This window comes from Chenopodium quinoa, unplaced genomic scaffold, assembly GCF_001683475.1.
Source record: "Chenopodium quinoa cultivar QQ74 unplaced genomic scaffold, ASM168347v1, whole genome shotgun sequence".
NCBI lineage: Eukaryota > Viridiplantae > Streptophyta > Magnoliopsida > Caryophyllales > Amaranthaceae > Chenopodium > Chenopodium quinoa.
In genome coordinates this window covers 125,141-146,258 of record NW_018742669.1, presented here as the reverse complement: position 1 = coordinate 146,258, position 21,118 = coordinate 125,141, and the positions used below count along the sequence as shown (strand labels likewise).

General features: G+C 34.6%; 2 protein-coding genes and 1 long non-coding RNA gene across 3 annotated transcripts; 1 reads left to right on the top strand and 2 right to left on the bottom strand.

Moving 5' to 3' along the window:
- Positions 1 to 943: 943 nt before the first annotated feature.
- Positions 944 to 3,358, bottom strand: LOC110722287. Its single transcript, XR_002511566.1, has 3 exons — positions 2,987 to 3,358; positions 2,288 to 2,343; positions 944 to 1,187 (listed from the first exon to the last, which is right to left on the bottom strand). It is a non-coding gene; the product is annotated as an uncharacterized LOC110722287 (long non-coding RNA).
- A 1,061-nt stretch (positions 3,359 to 4,419) lies between these two features.
- Positions 4,420 to 11,987, top strand: LOC110722302 (protein HESO1-like). Its single transcript, XM_021901575.1, has 9 exons — positions 4,420 to 5,006; positions 6,393 to 6,556; positions 6,931 to 7,095; positions 8,993 to 9,171; positions 9,250 to 9,345; positions 9,555 to 9,624; positions 10,450 to 10,574; positions 10,885 to 10,995; positions 11,090 to 11,987. Exons 2-9 carry the CDS (start codon positions 6,418 to 6,420, stop codon positions 11,654 to 11,656), a joined length of 1,452 nt encoding a protein of 483 aa, XP_021757267.1. The 5' UTR covers positions 4,420 to 5,006; positions 6,393 to 6,417; the 3' UTR covers positions 11,657 to 11,987.
- A 136-nt stretch (positions 11,988 to 12,123) lies between these two features.
- Positions 12,124 to 20,465, bottom strand: LOC110722301 (probable methyltransferase PMT11). The gene is made up of 9 exons (XM_021901574.1): positions 19,594 to 20,465; positions 17,838 to 17,987; positions 17,445 to 17,715; positions 16,244 to 16,354; positions 15,665 to 15,824; positions 13,964 to 14,221; positions 13,705 to 13,827; positions 13,284 to 13,361; positions 12,124 to 12,797 (listed from the first exon to the last, which is right to left on the bottom strand). The coding sequence occupies exons 1-9, from the start codon at positions 20,260 to 20,262 to the stop codon at positions 12,590 to 12,592; spliced, it is 2,028 nt and encodes a 675-aa protein (XP_021757266.1). The 5' UTR covers positions 20,263 to 20,465; the 3' UTR covers positions 12,124 to 12,589.
- Positions 20,466 to 21,118: the final 653 nt, after the last annotated feature.

Sequence of the window (21,118 nt, the reverse complement as noted above, 5' to 3'; positions counted from 1 at the left end):
CAATTGAATTTGTAATATGTTGACCAAGCCAACTACTACTTCTAACTGGCAAACTTTTTCTCTAATTTCGCTGAAAATTAAGAAACACTAGAAAATATGAAGATTTTTTTTTATTTTTATTTTTTTTTTTACAGGAAGAATAATATCATTAATAAATTTTTATATTAAATTATACTCCTTTCGTGTTTTAATTAGTGTGAAACACTTTGATCGGCGTATAGTTTTAGTTAATTTAATTGATTTGAATAAAATAAGAGGTAAGTGAGATAGTTGAAGTGCTAAAAAATTGTAAAACAAAAATAGTGAAGTTAAATTATTGAAAAATAATGAATGTGAGAGGAAAGAAATAATAATAGTAGTAGTAGGTTTGGGTGAAAACCATAAGAGGTAAAAGATATAATATTAAAATGTAGTTTTTTTGCCAAAAAAAGAAGTGTAATACTTATTAAAACATGGCCGCATTTGGTAAGTGTAACACTTCAAAAAACACAAAGGGAGTAGAAAACTGGTAAAGACGATGGAGTGAACAAAGCAAAAAAAAATTGAATTAAATTAAAGAAAATGTATGGTTGAAAATAATCTAATTAATTTGTTCAATATTTATGGCCTAAACGAAAAATAAATAAATAAATAAAAACCTAAAAGAAGAGAGAAAAGGAGAGCCGAAGAGGGGCGGCTAGTTTTTCTAGCTTTAACGTCATGTTAGATGAAGGATAATTTCCATGTGAGAAATTATTCAGTCCATTTTTTTTTTCCGTCTAAAGTTAATTATAATAAACAAATACAAAGTTCTAACACCCTAAAAATTCCTTTCCTTTAAAATATCTGTTTTGCCCTTTTAAAAATATGAAGTAGGAAAATCTAAGACATTACCGCCACCGTGAAAACGACTAAGGCAAATATCAAAGACACACAGCGGAAGACTATCTTTTAAAAACTCAAATGAAATAAAGTTTAATAAAATCAACTTAAATTTTTAAACCAACTTACACTAAAATAATAACTTGGAACCATTAAAGGCCCTTTAAACCAAAGTAAATATAAACATTAACTAATGTTAGTGTTAACAATTACATAAATGATTTAATACAATAAATAATAAATAAAGAAACATGTAACCCTCTTTGCTCAACTCCATTATGCTTGATATGCTTCATCACCTGAAAGCTTTTCTCTACTTGTCCCCACTACTCGCCATTAGAAATGGGTCGTTGTAGGGCCAAGATAAAGACAAGGTCAAACAAACATACGAACACACAATCAGCAATGCTGAGTACATACGCGTAATAAAACACACAGTCAGCAATGCTGAGTACATACACGTAATAAAACACACTAACATGCTTTCACCCTAACATCACACAACTTACCGTGCCGCACCTGTTTACAAGCATACAAAACATTCAACACCTAACTAGACCAATACCAATGTTCATTTAATTTTGATTATACATCAAACGGGTTTCCAACCAAATTCCTGCCTCAAATAAATTGAGGTAAACTACACCGGGAACTAACCGGGTAGGAAAATGTCACATGAAGTGTCTGGACGTCCTGCGCATAAGATAAATAAAAAGGACAATATAGCGTCCTATACTCGCAATAGAAGTCTTGGTTAAATATAAAACCCCATAATTCTCCCCATATATTCATACTCAAGGTATATATCTTCTAAGAGTTTTGGTCTTCACTTTACGTTGTTTACATATTATTATACTTAGTGATGACTCTCAAACCATAGCGCAATCAAGCATAATAAATCATTCAAGCAATCAAACATACCAATTTAATTCTTGAATAATTAGTGTCCCCATAAATTTAATAGTTGAACCCTTTTTAATCTACCTCAGTGTCAAAGACACCTTAAAAGCATAATGCGCCGCAAATCCTATCCATCGGTGTTAGAAACACCTTAAGTGCACGTAGGCACCGCAATATAATTTATTCCTGTGTATTAAGACACTTAAATAGCTCATTCCTCATGCTTATGCATCAATAAAAATTATATGAACCATAATAAAATTTCCTTTTCATATTCCAAACCAAATTAAACACTTAGTTTAATTAAACATGCTCATAATAAAAGTGTGGTTCATAACCAGATACCAACATAATTAAATCCAATCACCAATTCTCCATAAATAATTCATACATCACAAATCATTCACCAACATCAATCCAATCAACAAATTCCAACCAACACCTATCATGATACTACTTGGAATTAATTAAACAAAGTCTAGCATGCCTCTACGCATTCACATAATTACTAAGTACGCGAACGTACCTTAAATCATCTTTTCAACTAGCCACAATGCTTGAAATTACTCAACTTAAAGTCTCCTATAATACCAAATACATAAACTCAATTACTTCTTTGATTACACAAATTTCCAGCAATTTTTAAACATTTTAAAACCTCTCCAATAAGCTAAAATTTTGGTTTAAAACCTTTAAAACTCTTTCTTTAAGTGGGTAATTAAAACCACAAAGTAAAAACTCATTCATGGTGTTTATATAAAAATTCAAGCACACTTTTTTAAAATTTAAACCCCTCAAATAAATATGAAAATTCCATTAAAATCAATTAAAACCTTCTCTACTTATGAGTAATCAACCCCTTTTTATTAAAACACAAAAGTAGAGCTTAAAATAAAATTCTAGCAATATTAATTTATTAAAAACTCATTATAACTCCATAAAGATACAATCTTTAGCTTTATTATCACTTACAATCAATGGGTATATAAAACCCCCAAATTAATTGCAAGTTATAACCCTAAAAATCAACTCTTTTATAATTAAAACCCTAACTTTTAATACTTTATAAAATCTGAAATTAAACTCTTTATAATATGAAATTTATACTCTTAAATCATTAAAACACAATTATAAAACATACTAATCATAATTTAAAATTAAAACCCAAAATACACACTACATAAAACAAATAAAAAAAACAAGAGGAGAGAGAAGGGAGAACCACCGTGGGTTGTGCCGACCGGCGGGGCGGCGGCATGTGTACGGGTGGTCGGAGTTGTCGCCGGCGAGGTGAAGTGGCAGCAAAGTGGGCCGGTATGATGACATGGGACCAAGCTTGCATGAGGTGGCAATTTGCTCACCAATTCTCACGCACAACATCAGGGGAAACAAGGGAAAAAAAAGGAAAGAAAAAGAAAAAGAAAGAAAAAGAAGAAAAAAAAAAAGAAAAGAAGTACGTAGTAGTACTTCTACGTGAATCCAAAGAAAAGAAAGGAGGAAAGAAACAAAAGAAAGGAAAAAGAATAGAGAAAAGATAAAGTTACCTCTTTGACTTTTGTATGGGAAAATTTAGGGGTTTTGGGGGATATTTATAGAGTAGAGTGTAGAGATTAAGTTTGGGCCTAATAAGTAAATGGACTTTATTCATGAAATATTTGACCTATAAGGGTTTAAATAATAGAATTGGACTTACTTAAATGAAATGGGTTGGTCCACTAGGAGTATGTAAGGATTGTTTACATACTATTATTTGAACGAGCTCAAACAATTAATAAACGTTTAGTCCAAAATATATTTTACTTTTTATAAAACTCAATAATTTAAATACTTTAGCTTTTTAAATATTTAATTAAAATACTTGAGCCCTTAAAATATATTTTATAATTAATTAAATAATTTATAAAATACATAAAAAAAATACGGAGTATTACAAGAGTACCTTTCTATCTATTAAAAAATGAAAAAAGTAATACATAGCCTTTAGAGCTACATATAAGGAGCTAAGAATGGAAAAAATAAATGAAAATATAACATTAATTACATTGATTTACGTGTGATTTTGTCATGCATTACTCACAAATTCTCCAAAAAGACGGGTGTATATAAATTTATTGTAAAACGAGTTAAAGTTATTATAAAAGTATTTAAAGTTACCGTTTATACTGCAAGAGTTAAAGTTATTATTTTTTGTAATAATAACATTTATCTTACAAAAAATTTATAATGTATTAGATTAATCATATTAGCCTTTATAACATGTAATCATGAATCTATAAGAAATTACACATTAAAATAAAATTCAAACCAACGAAAAATTTAAATTTACTCTTTAAGTGGTTAAAGTTATCATAAAAATAGTTTAAGTTACCCTCAAACTGACCGTCTTATTATAAAATTAACGTACACCTGCCTTACACAAGAATTAGTGTGTATTACTAAATTTATACAAAATTAGGAAAGATAATAAATGTTTTTTCTTAATTTTTACTACCAGGGCTACATATGACATTACTTATAAAACGGTATTTAAGTTATAAGCTCGTAAAACAAATTACCCTTTTCGTACAATAATAAAAAAAAATAACTACTCCCTTATATATTTTTACTTTCACAGTCTCTATTTTACTTTTATTATCATAAATTATTTATCCATTTATAATATTATGTCAGTATTCTAAAACTCGTGCAATCACAAGTGTTGCATTTAAAAAAATTACTGTATATTAGAGAAACAAATATCAACTACTATAATTCAAAGTGAAAAAAAAAAAAAACATTCATCTTAGTTCTCACACTAGTTCAATCACAAAGATGCATCACTTATTCAAAAACTTCAACCACCAATTTCTTTCTTTCAATCCTCAAATTCTCATTTTAGTCAAGAAATGATCTATCTAAACTTAATTATAGTGCAAATTTCATGTGTTTATGTCTTAATCTACATTATCTAAGGGAAAAAAAACACTGATTTCCCCTTCTCTTTTTCTTCACAATCTGTCGAACATTTCTTAAGAGTTGTAATCACTTTACTTAACCTGAGAAAAAGAAGCAAAATTTATCATCTTTTTTCCCGCCCCACATTAAAAACTTTTATTTTCCCCTTGAAATTTTATACTAGTCCCATTTTTTTTGGGTGTATTACTTGTAGTGTGTTCAGAGTTCACACTTTCAGGGAGGAGGAGAGAGAAAGAGACCCACTCTCAATGGCGCTACTGCGATCAATCTAACCCTAACAAAATCTCTGAGTAAGTTTTTTACTTCTGGGTTTTGATTGAAACTTCGATGCATGCAATTTTGCTATTGCCCATTTAGTGTTCGATGAATTGTTTGTGTGAATTTCTCGAATGGATGTTCTGATGTTGGTTCAATTTCTGAATTTTTATTATTGCGGGAGTCTAAATTATGTTCTTATTGCTTAGTTGAACAGTGTTTCTAACTAATCAATTCTGGGTTTTTTTGATCGCTGCCAACTTCTTTGTTTGATTGATTGTTGCAAATTTATGCAATTTCGACTCAATTTAGAAACTGTCCGTAGTTTGGAATCGTTTACTCCGTATTTGTTTTGTTTTGTTTGTTTTTTTATTTAATTTTCTGGTTTAAAGTTGACTTCAAATTACTTGAATGTATTGCCTCGTTTTAGGGTATGAGATGGGAATTGTCGCTGTTTGAGAAGATATAAAGTATATTCTTAATTTCATACTCAGCTTAAAGTCCTACATTTTTATTTTGTCAATTGAGTACTAGATTTTTTCTCGAGGTTAAAGGAAAAGTAAACACTTCTAATTAGTTCATAGGAGATGCAAAGACAAGGTTAGAGATAACATAAATAGGGGAGAGGGGGTTGGGGGAATCCGAACGCGAGACCTACATATGGCTCCAAACCTCAGTCTTAATCATGAACCAAGACCTTATTGGCACTCTCAATAGTTTTGTCTCTACAATTTATTGTTAAAGTTAATAGCGTTGATCTGTTTGATACATTGATCTTAGGTGAAATTATCCATAACGCAGAGTTATGAACGAAGGGGTCCCTGTATGGCTGTATATATGTGAAAGTTAGTACGGAGTAGCAATATAACTGGGTATTCCTAAGCCAGTTGGTGGGCTTAGATATTCTCCGTATCTAATTTGTGTGTCATATAGTACTGAAGTGAAGTGTACCTAGTGCATTAGGGTGCATCCTATCCACAAGTTTTATGGTGTTCAAGCATTCCGGTGTCTTTTTGTAGCGAAGTATTCGAAGCTCAGCTGTCACCTGATATCATCCTCTTTTCATCTAGATCAGTCTAGCAGCTTTGCGTGCTTTTAGGTCCTTAATGGTTGGGGTCTCTCACGAGTATCAAATCAAGACATTCAACCGCTGAAAGATGATTAGGCTTTGACTTTATCTGAAGTATTCATCCGCTAATATTATGTCGTTGGGAGAGAAAATGCTATTTGAAATTTGATTTGCTTGATTGGATTTTGTAATTATTGAATGCATTTGGAATCGGGAGATTTGATAAAGGAAGCAGGCTACAATTATGTGTTGCTTGTAATGAGATTGTACGAGTAATGATTATATTCTCATGTTTGACAGCTTAAAGGTTATAATGCTTGAATTTCTAAATAGCCTGATGTATCACCTATAGGTTCAGCATCTTTTAGTCCTTTGAAATGGGCTCACAAAGTATGTTGGAGCTTACTCTCAATGAGATTCTTCATGTCATCAACCCCTTGAGAGAGGATTTGGAAACAAGAATGCAGATAATTGAGGAGTTACGGGTTGCTGTCAGCACAATTGAAAGTTTGAGAGGTAAGTGTTGGAATTTAGAAGGGTTGTAACCGTTCTGCTTCTATACTTATCTGTGTAGCTAATACAATGTTTTCTTATGCTCGGAATTGTTCTGCCTTTGTTCTGCCTCCCCCTTTCTTCTGTACTCTCCTTATTTTCATGATCCTTGCTTGCTTTTTTGGACATTAAGATCCGTGTGCTGTAACAGTAGTAAAGTTCTCTGCTTTTGTTTGGGCGATTAGGTATTTGAATGAACTGCTCAGAAAATAGTGGTTGATAATAATCTTTAAATCATGTTCGCATGAGTTGTTCTTTATCATTCTTAAGTACATATGTAGTTAGAAATGTTGGATTTTTTTTAGTTTTACTGATATGGGCTGAATTCCTGCTTTTAGGTGCTACTGTGGAACCATTTGGGTCTTTTGTGTCACAGCTATTTTCTCGCTGGGGAGATCTGGATATATCAATTGAGCTATCCAATGGATTATACATTGCAGTTGCTGCCAGGAAGCACAAGCAGGCTTTATTAGGGGATGTACTTAAAGCATTACGGAGGGCAGGTTATTTTCTGTAAATCATACTTGATCATCTTCATGTCTTTGTTGCTGATAGTGAACATCTGCATATAGGCATACGTATCTCGCTAATTATTGGATGCAATAGTTGCACAGTGGGCAATCTGTTGAAAGTTAGGTTATGTTTAGTTCATCTTATTTTTTCTTTTTTCTGATCTGATTGCTTGATTTGACTAAACTTTGACTTTATATGTACGCTAATCCATAAGGAAAAAATATATCAAATGGGGTCTTATTGGATTTGTATTAATGTGTATTTTTTAAATACTACCTCTGTTTCTGAAAGTTTGACTCACTTACTATTCATGGGGTCAAAATAAAATAACTTTTACCACATTCTATGTCTTATACAATATAAATAAATTAACATATGAGATCTTATTAGATTCCACTTATTATAAATTTTCCAAATATAAACTTTTTATAATTTTCACTTATACATAGCCGAAAATATTCATGGTCAAAGATGTTCATCGGAGACCGTGCAAATGCAAAGTGAGTCGAGCTTTCAGGAACGGAGGGAGTATGTTATATTCTTTTTTTTTTTTCATTATGGAATTAAAGATATTTAGCAATGAAAAATCGCACATAAAACAATGAAGTAGATCTAAACTTTTTTTCTTTTTCCTAATTTGATCTGTTGAACTTTGTTTTTTGGTTTGATATGAAATAAGCAACAAGTCCTTAAATAAAGTGAACTAAACATAGCCTTAGTCAATAACTAGCAATGGAATCGACAGTCTGTCACTAAAAGGAAATAGATTTGAAATTATGCCTGTAATTTTGAGTTCATTGAGAAATCAATTCAATGCAAGAACATCTAATTCTTTATTATGTGATGGCAGCGTTGCCAAGATCTCATAAAAGACAACCCATCTGTTAAATTGAAACTTGAGGCTTGCTGTCTAGGGTATATGTTACTCATGATAATAGGGAGAGGCTTGTTAGTTGTTACTATAATTATATGAGTTTGTTGTTTAGTATTTGACAGTATCGGATTGTTTAGGGGAAAAGAGTTTTTCTTTGAGATGTGAAATGCATATTACTTTGTATTAGCCTTGTGCAAAGTTTGTGGACAAGTAATTGTCTGATGAGTTTGGGTCTTTGGGATTATGGTCTTTATTTTGAACTCATATTTCACAACCAACAATTTATTAATGAAAAATAAGCTAAATGCTAGCATTCTAATTTTGACAATTGTTATGCTATATGCTGTCATATATAATGCTTACACGTGGACTTTTTTTTTTCTTTTCTGTGATAGTTAGCAATGGGTTCCATTTGGGAAGGAATTTTGGTTGTTGCTTTGCTAAGTGCTAATATCTATAAATGCAACTCGTGTTTTATAACGTCTTGACCTTGGCATCACTTGGGAATTGGGATCATATTGGGTTTCTGTTGTCAAACTAACTTTGATCTATGTGATGTAGCCTTAAGGCAAGAAACCCTGTCCTATGTGGAAAAATAAGTTTGTCTGAAAGTTGGCCATTGATAGATGATCATGAACATGTTATACAAAATCTCATAGTGTAATGTACAAAATGTAATAATTGACTCTCCTCTTAAAAATTATCTTACACTGAATTTACACCAGCCGCAAGGTCTTTGGGCAAATCTGCCCATTTGAGTAACCTGAAGAAATATAGTCAACACGTATGAGATTGATATAGAGAACCTGAAGAATTGTAGTCAACACGTATGAGATTGATATAGAGAACTTGTGACTTTGACTCTCGACTTTCTATGCCATGGCAGATTAGGCTGTGAGTTGCTGAGTACTGCCTATCGTGTATCTTAGTAATATAGAATATGTGAGAATATTGTTAGTGTAAGACGCTTGTTTATTTACCACCTTTTTTATATAGGAAATTTTGTTTTGCAGGCAGCTTTAGAAGATTGCAGTCTGTATCCCACGCCAGAGTTCCTATTCTGAAACTTGAGAGCAAATATCAGAACATCTCTTGTGATATTTCAATTAATAACGTGTCAGGGAAGATGAAATCTAAATTTTTGTTATGGATCAGCCTTATAGATCAGCGTTTCAGGAATATGGTTTTACTGGTATGATTGTTAACTACTTGATAGCTGTTTTATTCATGGAAAGAACCTTAGTTACAGGCATAAGACCTTTTCTTGTAGGTCAAGGAGTGGGCAAAAGCAAACAATATCAATAGTCCAAAAACTGGGACTTTTAACTCATATTCACTGTCCTTACTTGTTATCTTCCATTTTCAGGTATGCTGGTTTATTGAATTGCATGAATAGGTCTTTTGGTCTTGAGGTTTTAACTTTCATATCTTTTACGCACAATTACAATTAATTCATGCATGACTTTATATTACTGTGTTTGACTGTCTTGTCTAGTACAAGTAATTCACTATCATGTATGGGCATTACAGTATTCAGCAGACCTTGTAATTTATTGTTGTGGCCTTTTTGTGCAGACTTGTCTTCCAGCAATTTTGCCTCCACTCAAAGACCTGTACCCTGGGAACATGGCAGATGAACTTATAGGTGCTAAATAGTGTCTGTCTGGTATTTTAATTATTGAAACCCTCACCCGAACCCCTTCCAGCACCTTGAAAAGTTTTCCAGTCATATTATCATCTTAGAAAACTGATTTTCCCTCCCTTACTATGTATTTATTGGTTTTCTTGGAAACAAAAGCAAGCTATGATGTTGAGTATCGAGACCCTTTCACTTCTTTTTTCAGTGACATACTTTTTTAAGTGAAGAAAAGAAGGGAGCAGAATGGACTTAATAAAATCACTGTCATGTTGATGTAGAGTTATTTCTCAAGTATCTATGGCTTGATGGTTGTTCCATATTTCCGGATGTTAATAAGGATTCTGTGTCTTTGCTAAGTATAAAGTCAACAGTGTGAACATTGACCAAATTCCAGTACCTTCAACGGCTGTTGTCTTGGATAGGTTAAACAACCTTATCCTTGCAATGATGACCGGGTAGTTTCCGATTGACCCTTGTAGACTTATAGTGATACACAGAAATTGTAATTTTGTTTTTTGAGATACTCTAAAAATCTAAAATGGGTGATGATTTTCGGATGGGGGGTGACTTAGTTTGTTAGGGGTTTATGGTTTTTGTGATATGTTTTGGACCTATTTGCAAAATTCCCTGTTGTTTGCTCCCTATAAACGAAAAGGGAACAAAGAACAATTTTTAAGAACTATCTCTTTCTCGTTAGATTCTTTAACGTCTTTTTAAAACCGTAGTCAATTAGTAATGTACCATTTTAAGTTTTTGTCCTGAAATATAAGTTCACCCATAAATTTTTTATAAGTTCCCTGAGGGCATGTATATGTATTTATCTTTCTGCAGGAATAAAGGCTGATGTAGAAAGGCGTATTGAAGAAATATCTTTAAGTAATATTTCCAAATTTAATAAAGAGAGAAGAGTTAACCACAGCAGTTTATCTGAGCTATTTACCTCGTTCCTGGCAAAGGTATGATATGTCACTGATATGTGCCTCTGCTTCTTTGGACCTGTTGGAAGATTCACTGATTTTTTCATACCTAGATAATTTGGATTTCTACAGGAGGCAATCCCTTTTGCTCTGTTTTGAGCAGTTCTTGTTAGTCATTTCTGTATCAGGCCTTGGGAGAAGAATACACAAACTTGAAATTTAGACTTTTGCATCTGTTCTATGATCTTCATTATTATTTGAAGCCATCAGTATATTTCATTTGAGGTTAATGAGAAAAAATTTGGTTGGTTTTTCTGTTGATATATGATTATCTGGCACTGGTGTGCAGTTTTCTGACATTAGTACGAGGGCAACAGAGCTAGGCATTTCTACATACACAGGCCATTGGGAAGACATAAATACAACTACAAGATGGCTTCCTAAAACATTTGCCATTTTTGTATGCTCTCTGTTATTTCCCTTCTCTCTTTCTTCTTGTGCAGCTCTATCAAGAGGGGCTTAAATTTATTTATTGTCCTTATTTCTGATCACAGATTGAAGATCCTTTTGAGCAACCTGAGAATACTGCAAGAGCTGTTACCAACACTCAGCTGACAAGAATAGGTGAAGTGTTCACAAACACCTACCACAGGATTATTGCTCCGAATCAGACTCGAAATACTCTTATCCCCAGTTTAGTAAGGTATGAAATTTCCCATTTCTTCCCTGGAGCGGCGTTTGCAAGTCCAATGGCCAATGGTAGGGCTTATCCAAGGACGAATCACAATGCACGCTATAGCAGTAGCAGCAACTCATCCCTGCAATTTCAGCATCCGTTTCAGAGGACAAGGCAACTGAGTCACCCCAACAACATGACTCCACAAAAATCTAATCAAGTATTTCAAGGACAAGCATCTGCAAACATCCAACGATTTCCAAGGAATAGCCCTCGAAGTCAGCCTAAAAGAGTGGCCAGAGAAGCTGCTACGCCATCTGAAGGACTCGCTCAACCACACACACCACGGCCTGGCCAAGTCAATAATGTGGCTACACAGAAACCTGCTAAGGTATCTCAACGGCAAACCCAGCAAATTTGGCGGCCTAAACAATCTGATAGTTAGCAAGTTGGAACTCCCTTCAGTTTGATTTGGTTGATCAGGCTATTAATGCATTATCAAATTTGCATTCCACAGTGAAGAACCTTGTTTATTGCAGTTAGGAATGAATAGTGTTCATACGAAACTACAGTAAACTGATGGGAGTATCAAATTTTGGGAAGCCTTCCCAATAATAGTTCATAGAGAGGGGTCAATGTTATTTGGAAAAATTCCCATTAACATTAATCGGAATATAATCAGTGTGGCAGTGTTAAGGTCCAGAAACTTTTTTTTTGTACCCGTGGAATCTTGTTAGTGTTGAAATTTTGAATATACAGAGTATTTTTGCCTGGTACAAAATTGTTATTGTGAAAGCCATTTCAATTTCCCCAAGTTTTACAGTATCTATCAAAGTTGAAGTACTTGTAAAGCCATTTGTTTAATGACAATAAAATCCATGTATTCTCAATGTTAGGTAAAATAGACCATAACTCAAGTAGACAAATGGCAAGAATAAACTTATAAGTATCAAATTCATTTCAGGCATAAAGTAGTGGCTCGTAGATATTTTTACAAGGTTTTCCTAATACTCAATTCTAAAAATAAATAAGTACATGATTAGAAGAATTTAAATTGAGGTACAGGTTAAGCAATAGTTACACGATAAACCCCTGGCCTGTCGCCCTTTGGGCTTTTGAGTGTAATCATTCCTCACCAATTACAAAGAACTGCTCTATATAAATTAACTCATATACACTAGCTATTACAATGATCCTTTTGCCTGTTTTATCTCTATTTCTGATCATTTGTCAGCAATCTCCCAGTATGATTCCTGGACAGCCCGCAGCAACCCCTCATTAGGTCTCATAGACAAGCATGACAATTAACAGAGCTACCAGAACTTCCCTTTTTCAAACAAAATTTACTAGTGGTAATTTTTACTTCCTATACAGCTGACTATCTGCGCAACAGTTGCTTATCACATGCCAAGACCTTATAGCTAGCATGAGGTCCTTCAGACGTGTCATGGATAGCTGCTCGCCAACCCATTGCCTTTGCAATTTCTTGAAGTTCTTGGACAACAGAGATAGTGTCACGGATATATACATGACCACCAGGCCTTAGAATACGATCCATCTCAAGCATGATGCTAGAAACGTTGCACCTGAGATCAACAAACAATTGGCTGAGAAAAACAGACAAATTCATAGCTACAGAACTACACAAACATTGATCTCAAAAAACTGCTGAGAAGGGGACATTAACAGACATCAGACAAAAAGAAACGAGAGGTGAAATAATTTGCTTGCATAGGAAAAAAAATTACTTGCATGCTGGAAAGTCTAAAGAATCTTAACAGCTTGCTTGGCACAATATCATAAATTGAAAAAGTGGTATCATATGATGGGTAATTGATATGTAACTACTAGGTGGTGATTAATGTTGATAAGAAAATAAATACAGACACTATACCATGGGTCAATGAATAATAAATGCCGAAATTAATTTTCATCTATGTCCATGTACCAAACGAGTTGTAAAGGTAAGAGGCCTTAGAAAGCAAAGGAATTTGGGACATATTGTTTCATTACCAACAGCAAATTACAGTACAATTTGAGCAAATGAGCTAACTAATGGAAATGGGGCATACCTTTTCCGTTCTATGGCAAAGAGACCAGAGGCATGTAATAGATCATAAGTTCTTGGATAAGTGTCAAAGGGTTCACACCTGCAGAAGAATCATGCAAGTCATGATGTATCAGTATCACCACTGATATGTCAAATCCAGTAATGCTAATAACCAATGCTACAGTCTTTGCCCCTCATAAAAGGGGATGTAAGTAAGAAGATGCTACCAATTTATTCCTAGCTGAAATCTATACATGGCAAATTACAATCATAAAATCGCAGAATTAGCTCCAAAACAAACTCTATTATCATACCACAAGTAGCAAAATTGCCCTCAACACCACCCAAATAGATTTCCATATTACAATTGGCACTTAGATACCCATTAGAAGTTTTAGGACCAATAACATATAAACTGCAAGGTCAGCAACGATAATACATACCAGTCATGCATGACTCCAATCAGTCCACGGTCATTGATAACAGGCAACGTATTTGGCCCACTGACAGGAATCACATTCATAACCCAGCAATCTATACCAAAATCAATCAACGCAGCTGCAAATCTGACAAAATCATAGGAAAAAGAAAAAATTAGAGGAAAAATGCAATATGAATCAAAGTGCTCCAATCTAAGATCAAATAGAGCAAAAGGCTGATCAGGATTCCTGGAATTAAGAGAGAGAGAGAGAGAGATAATACCCTCCATAGCCGGCCCTCATGTCCAAAACATTTCTAAATTTTAAATTCTTCCAATGCCAAGCACGAACATAGCTTCCTATAATTTCATTCCAATATTTTGATTCAGCCTTGAAGAGCTCTTTCCTTGATATGTAGGCATCAATTTGGATACTCTGCAGTCTATCAGGCGGGGTGTGCAATCTTTCAGGCCAGTTAGTAGCATTTCCACCATAACCATTCTCTGGAAGACGAGTGATGCATGGCTGTAGATTTACATACCTAGTATGATCACAAGAACCATTGTCAAATAGTGGTTACAGGGAGTACCATATGAGGAGGATAAAAAAAAATAAAAAATAAAAAAAAGGCTAGAGAGAGAATACAACTTTTATTTGAGAAGTTATGCAGACACAGAATACTAATAAAACTAAGCTACAATCTAACCATCAAGAATATTTTGACAAATGAACAAATAACAATTGTCTTAAAACCCCCCCTTCCCTAAAGGTCCCTGCTGGCCAGTTTGATAAAGTAAGAAATGCATACTACAGAAATTTTTTGAAAATGATATATCCATCATGCCTCAGCATGATTGCGTCTGCATATATATTAGAAAAGATGATCTCAGCTAGATGCCTCATATGTAGGCTAACCATGCCATGCACTGCTATAATTGCACATAATAGTCGAGGGTTACATCTATTTGCTGGACAATGGTTATATGGAAAAGAAGCAAGTTGGCCATTTGGACAGATGAAAAAGGGAAAAGACAGAGGAATAAACAATGCACTAACTGCTTAAAATCAGTAATTCAACCCACCCACAGCTTTTTTTTTTTTCCCTTATATCCTACCACTGAAAACCTTTTTCAAAGCCCATCAGGCCATCAGCTTCTTCTCTTTAGATATGTGGAACTACACATATTACTTTCAAGAAGAAAAATAACACAAACGTAATTGGAACTACATATTAACAAAACTGATGTAATAGCAATTCATATCATGGGATACATCTGAAGGGAATATTAAACTCAATATGTCACCTAGTTGCTGCTACAGACAATTCTACATTCTCCACCCAGTACACAGTACAGTAGTACACACTAAACAATTTGTAAGGCAGTAAGGATATGCAGGACTATCTCAACTTGATATGCTATTCTCCATCCTCCACTCTCTCATTTAAAACCATACCTCTCATTCAAAACCATGTCTCAAGTGACTAGGCAAGATGAAAAATAGCTTGGGAAGGGGAAAAGCTCCAGTACAAGAGCTCACCAAGTCTATGTAAGAGCTCCTCAAAATACCCAATTTCAGGCAAAATTGGGGATCTCAAGAGTTTCACATGTAGAAATATTCTTGGAAAGCCACTCCAACTCTCCAATTGCCCCATTGCTCATAGCCTAAGCAACATACAAAAAAATTCTGATTCAAGAATGAAGTAACGTCTCATAGCCTAGGTAGCCAAGGGGTAACATTCATACATTTAATCAAGATGCAAAACATATCGCAGATGTCAATCACTAATTTCTTGTACATCATTTTGACGAGTTCATGCATGAGCACAAAACAATTTGACAGAAGACCTAGAGATGGGGTTAAAGCATCAGTTGAGCCAGTATAGATGCCAAAATAACCAAGACTCTGATATTTGCACATTAGAAATAGCGAACCAAACATTGTCTAAATTATCAAACCAAAATCCCAATTAAATCATACATACCAAACATTATCTGGATCATCATCTTTGTCACAGAGAGGAGGGAGAGTTCCAGCTTCACGGCTCAGATAGCAACTGTTATTCAAGGGCTTTTTCCATATCGCAATATATCCTTCCTTTTTCACCAGCTCCCAGCAAAGACGAGTAGTAAGGTTAACCATTTCTGGAGAAAGGGAAAAAGGAAAAAAAAAATAAAAAATGGCTTCAGATCATGGAAATAAGGGACTCATTCCTATATAGTAAAAATGCAAACATAAGAGAGGTATATATAAAAGGTAAGCTGCTCATGCTTTATTTAACAAAAAGGTTCTTTATAATGATAATTATTTTGACCACTTTGTCAGCCATATCAGGTTCCTACTTTCAGGAGTACAATTCTATATTACTGCTATAGATATAAGACAGCAAAGTTCCATCTGTCGGACAAACTACTTCGGATGAAGTTGGTATTAATTTGTATCAGATAAAACCGTTGTGCCATCTAAATGATAGAAAGCCTCACTGACATTGGAATACAATTAATTATTTACAGCAATTTCGAACCATTGTAGAGAAGGATTTCTAGGTCCTTAGGCCTCATACCTTTCCATTGTTCTTCTAAAATCGGTTCATGCTTATAAACTGGCTGTGCCGCCCATGCAAAGTAGCCTCCAGCCCGCAACAACCTATTGACCTCAATTAGAAGAATTCCATCTGTAACACACACACATTGACAGAAATTCAGACTATTAGAGACAAAATTCAAAAGTATCATAGCAATGTTACATGAAACAGTTTCATGAAAAATTATATTATCAGCTTCCATGCAAACGTGTTCATGCATTTCTCCTCTCTTAACAATTAGCATTGAGTTAAAGAGTGTGTTTCAACATCCCAGAGGACCCAGATCTGGAAAGCCTTTTGCACCAAGAGTCATACTCCATAACCCAAAATAGCACTTAAATGGTCTATAATGCATACCATCATGCCTTCAAGCAAGACCTTGCAAACGGAAATTCTTTTGCAACAAGAGTCTTAAGTCATAATTGCATATAGATTTTCTGAAATGCACCATCATGCTTTCATGCAAGACCCAGCTTCCACACAAACATACTGACACATTACATATACATAAAGATAGCAGTATATTTGTGATTGTAGTCATGCATTTAAAATACTAGCCTAGAATACTGATTTATTTTCTATTTTTGTTTGTCTCTAAAAGATGGCAACATTTCCTTTGCAGTTAACATTTTCTTCAATACAATAAGAGGGCGATGGGGAAATATATAAGGGATGTAGTAATTATTTATTTAGAGCACAGCCTAATATTTTGATCAGAAATGAATACTATTTCACATACAAGTAGCATATAACATACAATTATAGATTTTCTTTCCAGAAAACCACTACATATTGACAATTCTTAGAATTTCCTGAAGCCTTCTTCCAAACAACCATTTGAAGCAAAGCATTTAAAGCACAATGCTATCTGCACAATTGCACCAGCTGCAGCACAGCATAACTAGTTATATATAAACACTTCCCAGTGGGCCTACCAAACAGGTTGGTCAGGTAAGTTCCGGGCTGGGCACATTTAAATTCTAAGCAGGTCACATTTTTTGGGAAATAGTTAACACGATTCACAAAAGCTGCACATTGACGGCTAAGGAGCCACAGAGACATTACACATAATGATACTAAGGCTTCATGTGCTTGAGAGATAATCAGCAAAATTAATTATAAGCAATGTATTTGCAATGGATCATAATACCGTCAACCAGGTACTGAGGAAAATGCTTACCATCACGAGTCCAATTGATTCTGCATCTTGAGCAATGTATCAAATCATAAGCTTGACTTGGATATGGTAGGCGGCGAGTAGTAAAGGCAGCCACCATTGCTGGTACTCCTCGCTCAAGTGCGAACTGAATTTGATTCTCATGGACATCCTTAGGAGCAATTGATAAAGTGGTCACATTTCGTGACATTAGGTAAGCACCAAAGCTTGCAACACCGCATCCAACATCCAGTACAACACGGGTATGTTGGCCAAATGTAATTTCAGGGATCATCTACATGTATATAGACCGAATCAGACCAAAAAGACAGAATTTTTTTTATTTTTAAAATTTAGTTTAAAAAAAGAATTACTGTACTACATCACATGGATGTCAAAAACTGACAAGTAAAGCACCTGAGAAATCTGATCCAAGTATTGATCAGCACCATGTATAAATTGTGTTCCACCTCCAGGAAACTTAAATTTGTCCTTATCTCTAATCATCCAGTTTTGACCTCCTTTATCTTCGACAAGACGTGTATGAGGAACATTAAAATACCACACCTGCATTGTAACACATGACTTCATTATTAGACATCAGAACTCCTAAAATTTCAGAGAAAAGAAGAAAAGTTCCTATGTGCTATCATCTAATCAGGTAGCTTATTAACAAGCCATCAAGCCTCAATGACTGGCTAAATAAAACTTGATGAATGGATGGGAAACAATAAGTCCATAGTGTCTTGGAAAAACATTTATTTCTCTAATGTACTTTCTCCATGAACAGTTACACCAAGACCCTATCGATGTTAGGAGTTTCAGATATTATATGTTACTCCATTTGAGCATAGTCTTTAGGGCTTAGTTATATTCTAAAAATAAAAAAATAAAAAAAATAAAAATAACAAAAATAAAAAATAAAAACTGTATCTATCTATTTATTTTCTCCTAAATATATCATTTACTCAACCTATCATTAGATCAGTTAACATAAGATGAGAGGTGTCGAAGGAATTGAATTTTGATGATTGCCATGCATTCCTGGACACCAGCACTAAAGGCAACCTAAGAAAGTTCATTACAGGACCCCTTCAAGCCAATGAACTGAATGAAGTCAAAATCAAGGTAGATATTACTATCTTGATTGTTCAAGAGCACACTAGCAATTGACAAGCCCTAAAAAAAGGATTGTAATTTTCAGCAGGGCTATGAGACTCCCTATGAGCCTACGAGGTAAGATTTAGAGTATTGCATTCTATATTTCTACAGGATTAAATCAAAACTTCAAAACAAGATTTTGATATCTCCTTTCCTGACTGGAGGTGAAGTGACAGATAGTACAGGTCTTCCTGAACAAGGAGTAGGGAAACAGGCTGCCTAAATTTGATACTTTCTTTCATGAATTGTAAATGGCACCAAAGTAACAGTAAGATATGGATATCATGGGGCAAGGTTCTTATATGAGCCTTCTACAAGTTGGCCAGATTGAATTACATACTTTCCTACCAATGCCAGTTCCATCATATCACAAACACACCCTACAGGCCTACACTTGTTGTAAGTCATAGTAAAATGTCAGAATCCTTATAGACTAATACAATTCCTAGCTCTTTTAATCATAAGCCTTCCTTCATGGTCCTTAATTTCTAAAATCATTCTCATTTGAACTGACCTTATTAATCCAATTATCCACTCAGCATTCTCCTTTCCTCTAATAGAGAACGCCACCACTTCTACCCTAGTTCACCCCAAAAAATAGTACTCATATCATATCTCCACAGAATATAAGTTTATAACAACATGCTCTTCTGCCTAATCTGCCTTAGTTTGATTCTTCCCAACGAATCCAGCATTCTCTATTCGCTCACTCAGACTAAACACGAACTGCAAATATGTTTAGAACTTACTCAACACTGCTTCCTAAACTTTAACCAGATAGCTGAGGCATCATTCTTTAGAAGATAAATCGCGCAAACATGATTCATTCTAATCTGTTTTCTAGTTGTATCAAATGCAACAAAAAATCCAAGACATAATAACACAAGTCTGCAATTAGATATTCCTAAAGCACATCATCAAACAAAATTGCAATGTAGACTAATCAAATTAACAACAGCAATCCTAATCAAAAAAGCAAATCTTCGGAACTTAAATGAGATAAAAACCGAACCTCATCACGGCTTCTCGGCCAAGGGATCGGAATCTTGTAATTCTTCAGCGCCGGTATCAAACAATTCAACTCCTTACCTTTCTCCGGACAATGCCGCTCAAACTTCTCACCTTTCTCCGTCGAAACCAGTCGTTTAATCGCTTCTTCATTATCCATACAAGGAATATACTCTTTCAATTTATCATCACAAATCAGAAACTTCGAAACTCTAACCCTAGTTTCCGATTCCACAACCTCAGAATCACTTGAATTCCCCCAACTCTCAACCACACTCGGATCATACTCTCCGATCTCAAAATCCTCCGTCATTGTCCCATTCTCATCAACGATCCCGAATCTCTTCACCGGCTCCTCCGCCGGCGGCGGCGGAGACAACATCAATGACGGAGACTCAGAACCGCCGCGAACCGTGGTCGAAACGGCGGAAGGAGACGGAGAAGATGAGTTGATAAGAGAGACAACATCGAACGATTTGTTGAAATTAGGAGAGAGAGAAACAGAAGGAGAAGACGAAGAAGTGGAAGAGAAGAAGAGGAGCTGATTGTAGCCGACATCAGAGTAGTGCTTACCGATGTAGAAGAAAGCGATGGAGATGAAGAAGAGAGCAGAGATCTTGACGCATAAGGGCGATTTGAGAAGGTCGCCGCCATTGTTGAGAGCTCCTTTCATGGTTGAAGGTATGGAGATGGAGAGAAGAAAGGGAAGAGTGTGAGCTACTCTATCTGATTTACGGCAAATAGAGTGTGGTAGAGTTAATAAACAAAGTGGAGGAGAGAGAAAATGAGGGACTTGGGAGAGATGATGGTGGCACGTGGCGTTTTAAAAGCACCGCTGAAATCTATGCGGAGTACTTCGGTGATCCGTTCGCAGGATTTTGCTTATGACATCGTTCTGATAAACTCCGTAATGGTCAAATCGGAAAAAACTTGGTTTATCCATTAGGCTAGAATACTTGGCTAGTTCTCCGATTTCTAGGCATGAGGTCAGGGGTCAAATCTCACTAAACACATTTTATGATGGATTTCCCTTACGTTTAATATTCCTCTTACTCTAAATAAAATAAAATCGAGTAGAGATGGTAAAATCTAACAATAGGATTAATTATGATATTTTAGAGTAGATATAACATTGCTCAACCTCCAAAGTGAACAATTTTACTTACCTACATATTAAATTAAGAGGTCCTTAGTTGGATTATTTGAAATACGTTGGAATGGAGATTTCTACCAATTATGCGTAGATAACCTTTGCACATCTTTAATAATTGATGTTAAATTTGCATATATATAAATAATGCACGGAGTAGATTTTTCCCCCAAACTAAAAATAAAATGTTCAGCCAATAATACTAAAGTTAAGTTCAAATCAGTTGGTTGGTTTCCAGATTTACAATAACGATTAATGCATACAAAGAGTTAATAATTGTAACAATAATCACCCAACAAAACATTAACATATTATTAATTAAATTTATTGACTGTGTAAATATGTAACCTTTTAATAATTGTATTTAACACAATAATAG